The sequence below is a fragment of the Hypomesus nipponensis genome, chromosome 19 (genome assembly GCF_054491055.1).
Source record: "Hypomesus nipponensis isolate SF chromosome 19, ASM5449105v1, whole genome shotgun sequence".
NCBI lineage: Eukaryota > Metazoa > Chordata > Actinopteri > Osmeriformes > Osmeridae > Hypomesus > Hypomesus nipponensis.
In genome coordinates this window covers 18,732,178-18,749,432 of record NC_140379.1, presented here as the reverse complement: position 1 = coordinate 18,749,432, position 17,255 = coordinate 18,732,178, and the positions used below count along the sequence as shown (strand labels likewise).

The window sequence follows — 17,255 nt, the reverse complement described above, 5'->3', positions numbered from 1 at the left end:
TTTAATGCACAGTATTATCTATGTTTTATCTTTTAGTTTTTCTCTCTTTTTTATACAGTGAGTCCAATATGTATTTGATCCCTTGCTGATTTTGCCGGTTTGCCCACTAATAAAGACATGATCAGTCTATAAATTTATGATAATATGTATTCAAACATGGAGAGACAAAATATCAAAAAGAAATTCCAGAAAATAACTTTAAAGAATATATTTTAATTAATTTGTATATCATTGAGGGAAATAAGTATTTGATCCCTCTGGCCAAACACACTCAATACTTAGTGGCAAAGCCTTTGTTTGCAAGCACAGCAGTGAGACGTTTTCTGTAGTTAACCACAAGTTTAGCACACACACCAGGTGGAATTTTGGCCCACTCTTCTTTGCAGATCCTCTCTAAATCATGAAGGTTGGTGGGCTGTCGCCTGGCCACTCTGACCTTCAGCTCCCTCCATAGATTTTCGATCGGATTGAGGTCCGGTGACTGGCTGGGCCATTCCATGACCTTGATGTGATGTTTCTTGAGCCAATCCTTTGTTGCCTTTGCTGTGTGCTTCGGGTCATTATCATGTTGGAAGACCCAACCACGGCCAATTTTCAGCTTCCTGGCAGAGGGGAGGAGGTTGTCCTTCAGGATTGTACGGTACATGGCTCCATCCATCTTCCCAGTGATGCGGTGAAGTGGCCCTGTACCCTTGGCGGAGAAACACCCCCAAAACATTATGCTTCCACCTCCATGCTTGACGGTGGGCACAGTGTTCTTGGGGTCATAAGCAGCATTTTTTTTCCTCCACACATGACGGGTAGAATTGAGGCCAAAAAGCTCAATTTTGGTCTCGTCCGACCACATAACTTTCTCCCAATAACTTGGTTCATCTTTCAGGTGATCATTGGCGTACTTAAGGCGCGCGTCCACATGTGCCTTCTTGAGAAGGGGTACCTTTCGGGCACTGCGGGATGTTAACCCATTGCTGCGCAAAGTGTTGCCTATTGTTTCCTTGCAAACTGTGGTCCCAGCTGCCTTCAGGTCATTTGCCAACTCCTGCCGAGTGGTTGCAGGATGATTTTTGACCGTTCTCAGAATCATTGCTACCCCACGAGGTGGAATCTTCTTAGGAGCACCGGACCGAGGTCTGTTGATGATCATGTTATGCTTTTTAAATTTTCTTACAATTGCACCAATGGTTGTTACCTTCAAATCCAACACCTTGCTAATCTTTTTGTACCCCATTCCAGCTTTGTGGAGATCAACAATCCTGACTCTGAGGTCCTGAGACAGCTCTTTGGTCTTCCCCATGGTGAACAGTTTGGAATCTGTCTGATTGTCTGATTCTGTGAACAGGTGTTTTTCACACGAGTGATTAGTGAGAACAGGTGGCTTCAGTTCAGGTAACAAGTCGATTGGGAGTGTCTACCTGGTCTGTAAAAGCCAGAACTCCTAATGAATACTAAGGGATCAAATACTTATTTCCCTCAATGAAATACAAATCAATTAATATATATTCCTTAGGTTCATTTTCTGGATATTTTTTTTGATATTCTGTCTCTCCATGTTTGAATACATATTATCATAAATTTATAGACTGATCATGTCTTTATTAGTGGGCAAACCGGCAAAATCAGCAAGGGATCAAATACATATTGGACTCACTGTAGCTCTATGTCTGTTATTTTATATGGAACTTGGCGTCTGAAAATAAAGATATATATATCTCTCGTCTCGTCTCTCGTCTCGTCATCTTCCGCTTGTCCGGGGATCGGGTCGCGGGGGCAACGACCTAAGCAGGGAGGCCCAGGCTTCCCTCTCCCCGGCCACTTCCACCACCTCTTCCTGGGGGACCCCGAGGCGTTCCCAGGCCAGCCGAGTGACATAGTCCCTCCAGCGTGTCCTGGGTCTTCCCCGGGGCCTCTTCCCAGTGGGACGTGCCCGGAACACCTCACCAGGGAGGCGTCCAGGAGGCATCCTAATCAGATGCCCGAGCCACCTCAGCTGGCTCCTCTCGACGCGGAGGAGCAGCGGTTCTACTCGAGCTACTCACCCTATCTCTAAGGGAGAGCCCGGACACCCTGCGGAGAAAGCTCATTTCGGACGCTTGTATTCGCGATCTCGTTCTTTCGGTCACTACCCATAGTTCGTGACCATAGGTGAGGGTAGGAACGTAGATCGACTGGTAAATAGAGAGCTTCGCCTTTCGACTCAGCTCCTTCTTCACCACGACGGACCGATGCAGAGCCCGCATCACTGCGGACGCCGCACCGATCCGCCTGTCGACCTCGCGCTACATTCTTCTCTCACTCGTGAACAAGACCCCGAGATACTTGAACTCCTCCACTTGGTTCAGGATCTCCTCCCCGACCCGGAGATGGCACTCCACCCTTTTCCGGTAGATAACCATGGCCTCAGATTTGGAGGTGCTGATTCGCATCCCAGCCGCTTCACATTCGGTTGCGAACCGCTCCAGTGAGAGCTGAAGGTCACGGCCCGATGAAGCCAACAGGACCACATCATCTGCAAAAAGCAGCGACCCGATCCTGAGGTCACCAAACCGGACCCCCTCAACACCCTGGCTGCGCCTAGAAATCCTGTCCATATAGGTAATGAACAGAATCGGTGACATAGGGCAGCCCTGGCGGAGTCCAACCCTCACCGGAAACAAGTTCGACTTACTACCGGCAATGCGGACCAAACTCTGGCACCGGTCGTACAGGGACCGGACAGCCCCGATCAGGGAATCCGGTACCCCGTACTCTCGGAGCACCCCCCACATGAGCCCCCGAGGGACACGGTCGAACGCCTTTTCCAAATCCACAAAACATGTGTAGACTGGTTGGGCGAACTCCCATGTACCCTCCAGGACTCCGCGGAGGGTATAGAGCTGGTCCACTGTTCCACGGCCAGGACGAAAACCACATTGCTCCTCCTGAATCCGAGGTTCGACAATCCGGCGGACCCTCCTCTCCAGGACCCCTGAATAGACTTTCCCAGGGAGGCTGAGGAGTGTGATCCCCCTAAAGTTGGAGCACACCCTCCGGTCCCCCTTTTTAAAGAGGGGAACCACCACCCCGGTCTGCCAGTCCAGAAGCACTGTCCCCGATGTCCACGCGATGTTGCAGAGTCGTGTCAACCAAGACAGCCCTACAACATCCAGAGCCTTAAGGAACTCCGGGCGGACCTCGTCCACCCCAGGGGCCCTGCCACCGCGGAGCTTTTCAACCACCTCGGCGACCTCGGCCCCAGAGATAGAAGGGCCCCCCCCGATGTCCCCAGACTCTGCCTCCACGTCGGAAAGCGTGTTGGTGGAATTAAGGAGGTCTTCAAAGTATTCCTTCCACCGATCCAGGACGTCCCCCGTCGAAGTCAGCAGCGCACCGTCCCCACCGTATACAGTGTTGACAGAGCACTGCTTCCCCCTCCTGAGTCGCCGGATGGTGGTCCAGAACCTTTTTGAAGCCGTTCGGAAGTCATTCTCCATGGCATCGCCGAACTCCTCCCATGCCCGGGTTTTTGCCTCCGCGACCGCCAGAGCCGCGTTCCGCTTGGCCTGCCGGTACACATCAGCTGCCTCAGGAGTCCTACCAGCCAATAAAGCCCGATAGGCCTCCTTCTTCAGCTTGACGGCATCCCTCACCTCCGGAGTCCACCACCGGGTCCGAGGGTTACCGCCGCGAAATGCACCGACCGCCTTGCGGCCGCAGCTCCGGTCAGCCGCTTCAACAATGGAGGCCCGGAACATGGCCCATTCGGACTCAATGTCCCCGGCCCCCCCCGAGACATGATCGAAGCTCTCCCGGAGGTGGGAGTTGAAGCTCCTTCTGACAGAGGGTTCCGCCAGCCGTTCCCAGCAGACCCTCACATTACGTTTGGGCCTGCCAGGCCTGACCGGCGTCCTCCCCCACCATCGGAGCCAACTCACCACCAGGTGGTGATCAGTTGACAGCTCCGCCCCTCTCCTCACCCGAGTGTCCAAGACATGCGGCCTCAAGTCCGACGACACGACTACGAAGGCGATCATCGAACTGAGACCTCGGCGTCCTGGTGCCAGGTGCACAGATGGACACCCTTATGCTTGAACATGGTGTTCGTTATGGACAAGCCGTGTTTAGCACAGAAGTCCAACAACAGAACACCACTCGGGTTCAGATCGGGGGGGCCGTTCCTCCCAATCACGCCCCTCCAGGTCTCACTGTCATTGCCCACATGAGCATTGAAGTCCCCCAGGAGGACGAGGGAATCCCCGGGAGGAGCGCTTTCCAGCACCCCCTCCAGAGACTCCAAAAAGGGTGGGTACTCTGAGCTGCCGTTTGGTGCATAAGCACAAACGACAGTGAGGACCCGTCCCCCCACCCGAAGGCGGAGGGAGGCTACCCTCTCATCCACCGGGGTGAACCCCAATGTACAGGCACCGAACCGAGGGGAAACAAGTATTCCCACCCCAGCTCGACGCCTCTCACCAAGGGCAACTCCAGAGTGGAAGAGAGTCCAGCCCCTCTCAAGGAGACTGGTTCCGGAGCCCGTGCTGTGTGTCGAGGCGAGGCCGACTATATCTAGCCGGAAACTCTCTACCTCGCGCACCAGCTCAGGCTCCTTTCCCGCCAGCGAGGTGACGTTCCACGTCCCTAAAGCTAGCTTCTGCAGCCGAGGATCGCACCGCCAAGGCCCCCGCCTTCGGCCGCCGCCCGTCTCACACTGCACCCGACCCCCATGACCCCTCCTGCGGATGGTGAGCCCACTGGAAGAGGGTCCCACGTTGTCTCTTCGGGCTGTGCCCGACCGGGCCCCATGGGAAAAGGCCCGGCCACCAGGCGCTCGCCATCGAGCCCCACCCCCGGGCCTGGCTCCAGGGGGGGGCCCCGGTGACCCGCTTCCGGGCAGGGGCAACTGGGAACCATTGTTGTGTTTCTTCATGGTTGGTTTTTTGAGTTTTTTTTTATATATATATATATATATATATATATATGTATATATATCCATGTTTCAGGATTTGTATAACTTTTTACTATTGCATACAAAATCGGAAATGCAATACCAACAAGATCAGCTTTTGTTAAAGTGTTTCTTTGCCTTTACTATCAATGTTTAAGGATTTGGAGACCTTTTTACCATGGCATACAAAATTGGAAATCCAATACCATCAAGATCCACAAGGCCTTTGCTAGAGACTAAGGAATGAGTGGGGGCTTGGTCAGCCCACACTCTCTTGCAATGTTGCGTGCGTGTGTCAAGGGAAGGCTGAGTGTGTGGGGATTTGGAGCACGTGGGGGAGAGAGGATTTAGCAAAAAAGCTCTAGAAATTATCCAAGCATGTATATTTAAAATATTAACTAAAAATCTACTTTTCATCTTACATTCAACTTTTTTTCAGATTTGAATACTAAACATTCTCAAGAGTGTTCATATGAACTAGTGATAGTATCAAAGTATCAGTTTTTGACTGGTGGATGTTTAAAGCATTATTTTAGCGTTAGCTATAAATTCGAATTGTCATCAGTCATTTTTTAAGATATTAAGTCATATTTTCACATGGTAACAGGATGTAGTGTCTTCCACCGATATACCAACTTTGGTTCTGATATCTCAAAGATTTGCTGAGATGTGATCCAATTTCCTGTTTGATTGCTTTGTTGCCGAATTTGATTGGCTGTACCGGACAAATGGTTGTGAGGATCAAATTTATTTTCGATGACTTTTGTGAGGCTTGGTCTGAAAATCATCTCTGGTCATTTTGAAGAAGATTTGACAAAAATTGTGGGAGGAGTAGGCTTTCAAAGGTTTTTGATAAAACCGGAAATAGCGGAAAATCTATATAACCGCCATGGTGTGCGTTGAACTCGTCTTGATCCATGGAATCCAATGGTACCTCCTTTTTGAATGGGTCATATGGTTCAAAAGTTGTGTGTGTAAACACAAGTCCAACTTTGACCCATTGGTGGCCCTTGGTTAGTTGGACCAGGAGACTGTCCTTAATGAGTGTGCCAAATGTCACAAAAAGTTATTGAAGGGTTCTAGGGGCTGCCATTGACTTCCATGGTACAATAATAATAAAACTATAGAGCCCTGAGGCAGAGAATGTCTAATATAGAGAGAACTGCCACTCTAGGGAAACTTCCGTTTTCTGAACTGGTTGAAGTTCCATGTGAGGGCGCTAACGAGCGAGTGCAGAATGAATGGAGGTCTATGGAGCGGTATCCCTCAAAATCCACTTTTCTCAGGATAACATTTTTTGTCTAGTAATTTTAATTCTGAATTCGAAAGGGGAGGCAAAAAAATACACACTGCTGGCTGTTAGATTGTTTTAAAGTCGCCTTTCTGTTCTAAGCCTTTTAAAATGTTGATGACGTCCTACACATTGTACGGCCAGAGATGGTGCTTTACGGCGAGCTCTGTCGCTTTTTTTTCTCGAGGCAACAGCTGACAGGTTTGGCTAACCCTTTCAATACGCCTGCCAGAAAGAGTTTTGGTTTGCTAATAATCAGTGGCGATTTCCTTAAGACTGCAAGCTCAGCTTCCCCTGCAATAAAAAAAAATTATGGTCAAATATTTACTATTGTGTTAACATTTTGAATGCGTTAGAACACGTTCATATCGAAGGCTTTCTTTCAGAATCAGCTACATATATTAGCAGGTCGACTGACTGATTTCCTTCTCATACATTCCCGTAGCGTCACAGTGCATTTTCCCTGTTGAAGCTCAGCTTCCATGGACTTCAATGGGGCTGCTTTGAAAAAAAAAATCCTGTACCTTGAAACTATACGGTCATTGGATGAATGCTGAGATTATGTCCCGCCTCGGACGCTCAGCGTCTCTGGGGGTGAATGGAGGAGTCGGCTGGCCTGGACGCTCCGCGTGATGATTGGAGGGTCTGTTGGAAGACTGCATCTCCTTTTGATTAAGTCATCGAAGCTATTCAGTCAGTCCCATCGCGGATTTTGCAACTGTAGTTGAAAGACAAACAGCAGCAACCAATTTCTTGGTATTTGATGGCGAAATTGCTAACCAGTTTTCATTATAGGATTTCATACAATTATACACCACGTTCCTTGTTTCAGTTTAACTTAATTTCCCCATTTCCTCCTTGATTAATGTTGTTTTGTTAGATCGTTCGTTCATTCATTAATTCATTCAGTAGGCTAGGCTTGTTGTAAGGGTGAACTAGCCAAATAAATAAAACATTTTTAGGATGTAGGCCGAAAATGAGCTTCCCTCTTTGAAAGACCAGCAGCCGCCACTGCTAAGGATGTTGCCCTAAATCTGAGATTTCTCAACGACAATCAGGCGAAAGAGACAAATGTAGCCGTCTAGCTCCATAGACTCCCCTTTATTTTGCATTCGCCCGCGATCACCCCCAGTGGAACTCTGGAGGAACTGCAACCAATTTTGGTACAATGGGGCTAAATCCTGTAAAGCAAATTCCTTGATTTGTACATGATATAGGCTAAGTGTGAAATGAGTTCCTGAAAGCATGTGCAAAACGCGAAAATGTGTTGCACTGAAATGTGGAGTTAGACCCTTGAACAGTTTCTCTTCCGTTTTCAACTCAGATTTTGTATAGGCGGAGCCAAAACCCGACCGATCTACATCACAGCGACCAATCTACGTCAGATCACAGGCATTCTGTTACTCAGCTGGTACGATGCAAAGACAAAGTCATTAACACATAAAACACTCAGAGATTGCAGGTATGGCTGTTCTGATATCTGCAATTGATTTAGCTAGTGTTGTTGTTGTTACTAAATTAAATAAATCTGAGGGGGCAGAGCTTCAGCTCCTTCTGGCGACACCCCCCCTCCCAGTCTTACATGTTTTTCACTTTAAAATAATGGTCCACATCAATGGTAGTTCCTGCAGTATCGCTTGAGTAATTAGTGAAGATGTTTGTCACTTCAAAATAATGGTCCACATCACTAGTAGTTCCTGCGGGATGACATGGTAACGCTTGAGTAATTAGTGAGGAGTTAACATGTTTTTAATATAGACCTTTTTTTAAATGTAAACAATAACAGACCAGTTTAGAACGCAAGGCCCTGAATTACATCTGGTTAGCGCATCTCATACATTAGTCGCTAGCTACTTTACCATCAAGTTAACATGATATAGCGCATATTACCATCAATTAACCGGCTGTGAATAGCAGCGATACATCGAATAGTGTCCCCTAACCAACCCACTGGATCAGAACGTTATTTATTTTAGACTATAATTTATTTTAGGCTGATCTGAAATTCATAGCCTAAGGTAGAGCTAGAGCTAATCTATCCCGATGTCTACCACCATTTCAAATAGTCGCTAAATTAGCCTATCATATACTATTTGGTAGAGTGCGTTTACCGTCAGTAAAGAGGTTATAAAAGTCTGATGCCTACAACTATTTTTTTTTATGGGATTCAACAAACAATGTACATATTAAGATAGAGACGGCTTAAAAGACCTAGACCAGCTATGATGCCTGCATACTAAATGCAACGGCGGGAAGGTGTGCAGCGGGTAGGCTGTATCTGCTGCAGCATGGTTACTTGTTGAATAACTTCTGTGAAATTGTAGTAATTAATAAATGCACCGATAAATGTTCAATATGATCTGTTGGTTTTACATCATCCACCTGTCATTTCTGAACCCATTGTATGGTCGAGGGTTAAAAACCAGGTGGATAAGAGAGTTAGCCATAGCCTAGGACTACACATGCAGTGTCAGATCCACAACCGTTTTATCTCTACTGAAGTATATTTATTGTTCAGGTGGATCCCTTGCCTGTTGCGCAAATTCATTTTAGTAACCTAAGCCAGGACACATCCCACTGATGCTAGGCATGATTGGAAATTCCCTTCCATGACAAGTTATGGCACCCTAAATAACCCAGATAGCAAACTTTATTGAAACTACGCTTTCAACGCTAATTTAATGGAACCAACGTCAGACTATTGTGACCCATAATCATGCACCCTTATTTAATATTGAAACAACAATGAAAAATCAACGCTATTCTAACGGTATTTCCACCAATATTACTAATGAAGACATTAGGAAAAGATTTTCAAAACAGAGCGTTTGAGCTTTCATTTTCTCAAAGGCGGAGAAGAATACCCAGGGCTCTGTTTACACCTATCAACATTTGTAGCCACTGCAGGGCCAAAGGCAGGCTCTGGGAAGTCATTTTAACGTTAAATAACCTCCTAAAGTGAAATATCACGGGTCATGGGACCTTTTAGTTCGGTGTTAATGTAGTACTACCTATTACTTCCTGCATAGCTACTTGTTAACAACGGACCATTATTCTGTTTACCTGTTACCTGCAAGTCTTTAATTGCTTAAATGTTTGATGCTGCTAGTACACCACGGCATGACAAGATACTTGCTGTGGAACAGTCTTACTAGCACATCTATGTACGTTATATCTATACGTTGTTGCTAACGTGTGCTGACGTTGTGACGTTGTAACGTTAGGCTAGCACTGAGTTCCCTTTGTGCACACAAGGCACTTTTTGCCACAAATGAATTGAGGAATCATGGGGTGGGGAAAAAAATGATAATAATATATATGTGAGAGAACAATAGTTGTGCTCGCCGAAGACTTGAGCACAGCCAATAATAATAATAATACATATGTGAGAGAACAATGGTTGTACTCGCTAAAGGCTTGAGCAGAAAATTGTGGGGTGTGCTTTTTTGTACGTCTTTCGACTGGTTAAATCCTGCGATTCCCACACAGCAAAAGTGTAGTTGTTAACTAGCTCTACAATTTACTGAGGCTAGGTCTGAATCTAGGAGCAAAACGGAGCACAGCTGCCAGCTGTAGGTATACGCAGGTAGCAACACTAGTGCTGAATAACTATTTAGCTGGTCAGCTTGATGACGCCGGGTAAGTAGGGCTTGTGAAATTGCTCACCAAAAGAACGAAGGGGAACCCACTTGTCTAGCAGATAGACATGTTCGTAGGTACCTAGCGAAAAGTAGCCTCAACTTTCCTCGACTTTTAGCTACAGTACTATGCTGAGGGCTCACTGTGTTACTAAAACGGTGTATCTATGCGTGTGTGCATCGTTGCTAACGTGTGCTGACGTTGTTGTCTAAATATCCTTAGGGGTGGGAAAATAATAATAATATATATGTGAGAGAACAAAGGTTGTGCCCTTGCTGAAGGCAAAGCACACCCAATAATAATAAATATATATGTGAGATAACAATAGATTGATCTCTTGCCAAAGGCAAGCACATCCAATAATATATATGAGAGAGACTATACACAGAGACTATAAACAGCAATACCTATAGTAACGACTTTGTAGTTACATAAGAACTGCTACCTAGTTATACTTTACATCTGTTTAGCAGAAACTAAGATGTAAAACAATTCAAACTTGGTATAGGGGAGGTTGAGCTTTCCCGGGGTAAATGGATATTGACATTGAAGTAGGCCTAGTAATCTAGTTGTAATTTAGTTGTCAGTGCTTTTAAAATTGCTTTTTACTGCTGTAATTATTTGGTTATTTATTGGTATTGGATGATGGGGTTGCTGTTTTTGTATTTCCCTATGTTGTGTTTTTGTTTGTTGATGCCAGTCTTGGCTAGGACAATCCCGTAAAATAGATTTTTCTTGGTTTATTAAAGGTTAAATAAATAAATAAAAGTGTCTTTGTGCTGTCCTCAGGTATCTCCAGGTTCAGAGGAGGATGAACATGAGGGTCCAGTGTGTGAGAAGCTGGGAAGGATCCAGTTTAGCGTGGGCTACAGCTTCCAGGACTCTACCCTGACTGTAAAGATTCTGAAGGGCCAGGAGCTACCCGCCAAAGACTTCTCTGGAACCTCAGACCCCTTCGTCAAACTCTACCTGCTGCCCGACAAGAAGCACAAACTGGAGACCAAAGTCAAGAGGAAGAACCTCAACCCCCATTGGAATGAGACATTCCTGTTCGAAGGTGACAACAGTCACAGAGAACACACAAGATTGTTCTTGTGTTCAATCTGTAACTCTATGTAACACATACTTGTGTTGTGTAGGCACTGTCTCTTTTTCACACACACACACTCACAAAGATACACACACCGACAAGACCTGTGTGTATATCTCCCAGGATTCCCCTATGAGAAAGTGGTCCAGAGGACCCTGTACCTGCAGGTTCTAGACTACGACCGCTTCAGCAGGAACGACCCCATAGGAGAGGTGTCCATCCCCCTGAACAAGCTGGACCTGGCCAACATGCAGACCTTCTGGAAAGAGCTCAAACCCTGCAGCGATGGCAGCGTAAGCATGGGGAGGGGATAACAGGGAGGGGTGGGTTGTGACTTGAGGTTATTTCAGACCTGTCCAGACCTGCAGGAAAGAAAAGATAGAAAGATGGATGTTTGAAGTGAACTCTAACTCTTTGTTATTGTTGTTTGTGTGTGTGTTTGTGTGTCCTTGTATGTTTGACAGGGGAGTCGAGGAGACCTGCTGGTGTCCCTGTGCTACAACCCCACAGCCAACACCATCACTGTGAGCATCATCAAAGCCCGGAACCTCAAAGCCATGGACATCGGAGGGACCTCTGGTACATACCCACTCTTATTTTACTTCATACACCCACACACATGCTGTCACAGTTGCTGATGCCAAAGCACATTTTCTGTGATTTCACGTGAAATAAATTGTCAGATATCGTTCCCTGTTAAACAGTTCAACCCTTTATCCTCCTTTCCGCTTTCCTTCCATTCTCTCCTCATGTCCTCCTCTTCCTCCCTCATTCCCTGTCAGACCCCTATGTAAAAGTATGGTTGATGCATAAGGACAAGCGTGTTGAGAAGAAGAAGACAGTTGTGATGAAGCGTTGTCTGAACCCGGTCTTCAACGAGTCTTTCCCTTTCGACGTGCCTGCCCACGTGCTGAGGGAGACCACCATTATCATCACCGTCATGGACAAGGACAAACTCAGCCGCAACGATGTCATTGGAAAGGTACCATCTCCTCTCTCACTACCGGACCACCACCTTTATTCTATGGTCTCATCCTCCCCCCTTTCTCCCCTCTCTTCTGCCCTCCTTTTCATCCATCCTGATGATGGACCCCCCACCCAAATAACCAGCATACGCTGCCCCCTGCTGGCTCTGACAAACAGACTCACAAGCACACAATGACACAGAGACCATCTTCAAACTGTTACATGCACCACATTCAACTCTACCAATACCAACACACTTAGAAGCTGTGAAAGATAGACCCTTACTCACATTTACAGTGGCTATCCTTGGCGAATAGCAATCCAGTGAGATTGATATCCATTGATCGTGTGGCTTGTTTGTGGCAGAGATGCAACTATCCCATTGATTTTCTGACACACTGTAAAGCTGATCCTTGCAGCCTTACTTTTGGGTCCCAATAGGGGATATTGACACCTTAAGTCATTTAAGCACACCATATCACCACCGGCTGTAGTCTTAACTAGCCCCTTCCTCCTCCTCTCCATCTTTCTATCTCCATCTCTGTCCCTCTATCTCTCTCTGAGTTTGTCCCACTCTGTCCATCTCCCTCTCTCTACTACCACTGACCTTAGTCTATAGTTCTCCCTAACACACACACACACACACACACACACACACACACACACACACACACACACCACACACACTGTATACCAGATGGTTTGGGAATGAGTGCATCCTTCAGTGCTTTGGTGTATCATTACAAGTGTCTGGCTCTCACCCTCTCCTTCACTGTCACCAGTGTGCCCTTCTCAGGATGTTGCCGTGTTAAACAGCTGTTTCCTCCCTGAAAAAAACATTGTTCAGTTTTAGACCTGAATTAAATTATAATTAGGGTGATTGGCTGGCTGAGTGGGGACAGCAGTGAGAAGTCAAGCTTGCAGAGTTGATCTTTCCTCTCATTGCTTAGACAGCACTCACAACATCCATCTAAGTGACATTACAGCTTATCTTCACATAATCAATCTGTCGTAATATATGTCTCTTTCTGTCACCCTTTTTCTTTCTTCCTGCCTGCCTCTAAATCTGTCAGATTTACCTGTCATGGAAAAGTGGTCCAGCAGAGGTCAAACATTGGAAAGACATGATGGGTCGTCCTCGTTCCGCTGTTGCCCAGTGGCATGCTCTCAAAGCCTGAGAGACTCCCCAGGACCAGACCCTAGAACCCAGACCCCAGTCACCGCCATCAGCCTCTTTCCTCCAGATTCCAGATCCCCAGAATCCAGAATGAGACTCTGTGTCCTGTCTCCCGGACTCTGGACACTACCCTTCCACCTTCAGAGTTTATGCTGGGTGGTTGGCGTTACACCCCCCTCCCCGGTGTTCAACCCCTGAGCAGTACTCCCTCCCAACCCCAGCGTCAGGACCTGGTGAGCTGACATTGTCTGCCAGGTGAATGGAATGAAATGGTTTCTGGGACTTACAGTAACCATCTTCACACCTTCTCCACCAGGGCCCTGGGTGAATTAAGGAATCCTTCATTTACTTGGCTCTTCCTACTGCTCAAAGTGTCCTGGATGGTTGTCTACATTAATATTCACCTTCACCCTTTTAGAACCTCCCCTGTCCATCAAAACAGTATCAGCAGAGTGAGAGGCTGAGGCTGACACTGAGGAAGATGAAGGATCAAAAGCGAAGCTCGTTTTCCTTTTAACACTTATTCTGCACACATTCTTTTTGTCTATCATACCTCCTATCTCTTTTTGCATCTTTACACTACATCTGTATGGCTTTGTCAGACTGTATTTATTATAACATAAATGGCAATGTCATACATTTTTTTCCAACTGTCTATATTCAGTGCACAAAGAAATATGGATGTTATGGCCGAGGATCAGGGACGTGCACAGGCATTTGCTCTAGCATGTCACTTTATTTATCATACAAGCTCAAAAAAGCGATCAACATTTTTAATCCTATATTTATTAACAGTACTTTACCACAGTTATATAGTACAGTACAGTTATGCCATCATAACCTTAGCTTCTCTCTTCTCTACAGAGCGCACAATAGAGGGTTTTCACCGACGTCATGTTCTGGGCGGTAACCCGGATGCGCGGCCATATTGGAGGCGTATATAAAGAACGTATATTCTATACTCTTTGGTACAACTGTAGGCATGTCTAAACGACCAAAATGGTCATCAAAACGCGTCCAAGATCCAAAGGCATATAGGGAAGGACTTGGACCACAAGAAAAGGGTCGATATTTTGAGAAATTAGGAGTTATTGGCAGTGCAGATCCCTACCAGTTAACATAGCTCCCTCTACTTGGATTTGTGACGACCCGGTGATTCTGCCTTCAGTTGGATATCCCGATATTGTTAACTACCTTTCTCGCCGAACCCATACACATGCAGTAGTTTGATATGAATTAAATTATGTCAATGTCAGCTTTACAGTAAAATAAGCACAGTAAAAACAATAAAAGCAGTAATTGTTTTTACTATTTACTATTACAAATATTATCATTACAATAGAACATTTGTTATGAGCCGCTGAAATAAATATTTCACAATACCTGACAAGAAATATGCCGAACACATAGGGATGTTGTCCAGATTTTTCCCTCGTAGATCTTGGTTGAGCTTTGCCAACCACAAGCGCCTCCTTTACTCAGATAATCTCTGGCATTCCTCTCCCTGGTTTTTAATAACTTTTGGAAGTCGATACTATACCAAATGTTTTTCTCGATCTGTCCTATTGGTACAACCTGAAACACGGCAATAATTCAACATTTTCCTTGACGACGTTCGGGATATACTTCACTGCCAGTGCTTTGTTGTGATGCAGAGTGCCTCCAAGATGGCGACTTCCGGTCCGATGACGCGTCGTGAAAACCCTCTATAATGTAACAGACTGGACATAATGTAGCTACGTCAGCCTGCTGCTATAGGCTATTACCAGAGCCCGTCTACGGAGAACCTGTCCACTCCTTATTAAGCCCCATTTTACCGAATTTGGTTGCAGTTCCACAAGAGTTCCACTGGTGGTGATCGCGAGCGAGTGCAAAATGAATGGGAGTCTATGGAGCTAAACGGCTACATTTATTTTTTTTGCCTGATTGTTGTTGAGAAATCTCAGATTTGATTGTAGTTTTTGCATGTTCAACATGGATTATAGGTTGAATGTTGAATGAACGAGTACTTATCTCCTTTCGATTTCTTACAGGGTGAGTTGTTGTTGCCCATAACACGCTAGCATTCTGCTAATGAATGCTGATTGGTTAGTGAAGGACTGATTACGACCAGAGATCCCGCTTGATGGCATCCAAAGCGGAACCAGAATGTCAGAGCATTAGCAACATTAGCAACAACATTAGTAAGCCAAAACTCTTTCTAGCATGTGTATTGACAGGGAGAGCCTAACTTGTCAGCTGTGTTGTCGATGCCTCCGGAGAAAAAAGAAGTGACCAGAGCTTGCCGTAAAGCAGTATCTCTGGTTGTCCGATGTGTATGACATCATTGACATTTTAAAAGTCATTGATATAAAAAAAGCATTTTAAAATGTAACACCCAGCAGTGTGTATTTGTTTTGCCTCCCCTTTAGAATTCAACATTCAAATTACTAGACAAAAAATATATATCCAGAGAAAAGTGGATTTTGAGGGGTTTAGCTCCATTGACCTCTATTCATTCTGCACTCGCCCTCATATGGAACTAGAGTGGAACTGCAACCAGTTTAGAACCCGGAAGTTTCCCGAGAGTGGCAGTTCTCCCCACATTACATTTATTCATTTAGCAGACGCTTTTATCCAAAGCGACTTGCAAGAGAGACCTTTGAAAAAGTGCATAGGTCACTGATCATAACACCGAGATATCCACAAACATTGGACGCGTTTCCCAGATTCCTTAAGAAGCTCTTAAGCGCTGAAACCTTCTTAGGAGCTCTTAAGAGCGCTGTGAAAGAAGGACGTGTTTCCCAGAGTCGTTCTTAGCTTAAGAAGATCTTTCACTAAGAAGGAAATGTAAGATCAGCCTGACCCACTCTTAACAGCCTTCTTAGCGACCAAACGCTCACTGCAGCCGCGTCAGGGAAAGTTATATCTGACACTCAAAGGAATACTAAAACCATGCGTGATGATAAATGTGCGCCCACAGCTGCAGAACACTGATGCAAGAAAAATAATAGCATAATAAGAAAAATTACGATATAAAAATAATTGCTCATGTGTTCCTGTAGCTACATAAATAAAATGAATCATCATTACTATCACTCATTACGTTTTCACAAACATTCGGCATCTGCATGAGTTGACATTAGATATAAAAACATCAACAACCCTGTGGTATTTCACAGAAATCAGGGAAACTGACAGGTGTAATTGAACTCAGCTGGAACCTCATCAAGAGATAGAGGCTCCACCTCAGTCTATATATGAAGGCGTTGCTTAAGTCCACGCGAGTGAGACACCATTGCTGCAATACAGCATATTCTCGCTGCTAATCAACAGAGTCGCCGTGCGCAAAGCCAGATAGTTTATATAAATGCCCATGTGCGTCAGCACTTCTCCCCACTGAATGTGCTGTCGGGCCGGGCTGTCCAGTCCAAGTACCGGCTTCCCCGTATGGAGATCCAACGCCTCGTCACGTTAGTGTCACCACACATCCGGAGGGCAACCCGCTGCAATGTTGCCCTCAATCCGGAGGTGCAGCTCCAGGCCTTGTTGCGTTTTTACGCAGTGGGGAGCTTCCTGGATGTGGTGGGGGACGGCACCATCCTCAGCAAGGCATCGGTTTCACGGGGTGTGGCAGCCGTGACATCCTGCGCCATGCCCGGACACATCCAAATGCCCACCACACGGGACGAGGTCCGTCAGGTCCACAGTGGATTTCATGCCATGGCTGGGATCCCCCGGGTAGTCGGTGTCGTGGATGGCACACTGATCCCAATCCACTACTCCCAACAATAAACCCACTACCACTACCATCACACATCAACTATCATGTATAGGGCTCAAGGCCGTAGCCATGGAGTCAACATTGGGGGGTACGAATGACATTTTTCATGATAATTTCGGACAGCGTATGTGGTTGCCTGTCGTAGCGTAGCACATTTATATTTTTATATCAATATATTGGGGGGGACATTTTGACCAGATTTGAATAGTGGGGGGGATGTGTCCCCCCAATATGTATTATGATTACGGCCTTACACAGTGTTGTGTGTGATTCGTGCGTTGATAAAGTGGTGGGTGATCGATTTTCCTAGCATCGATTGATTTAGTTTCAACACCACGGCGGTGGACAGCTCCCACTAAGAGCTTCTTAAGAGGCTTCTTTGGCGGGATCTTAAGAAGGCAGGTAAGA

General features: G+C 46.0%; 1 protein-coding gene across 1 annotated transcript in view; it reads left to right on the top strand.

Moving 5' to 3' along the window:
* syt7b (synaptotagmin VIIb) overlaps positions 1–13,167 on the top strand; it is a 136,866-nt gene extending 123,699 nt beyond the window's left edge. Inside the window, exons 7-11 of the mRNA XM_084682257.1 lie at positions 10,641–10,908; positions 11,065–11,234; positions 11,406–11,520; positions 11,724–11,923; positions 12,981–13,167. Of these exons, the coding sequence (XP_084538383.1) occupies positions 10,641–10,908; positions 11,065–11,234; positions 11,406–11,520; positions 11,724–11,923; positions 12,981–13,085 (858 nt within the window). The 3' untranslated portion in view covers positions 13,086–13,167. The remainder of the gene's footprint in view (positions 1–10,640; positions 10,909–11,064; positions 11,235–11,405; positions 11,521–11,723; positions 11,924–12,980) is intronic.
* The last annotated feature ends 4,088 nt before the right edge of the window (positions 13,168–17,255 follow it).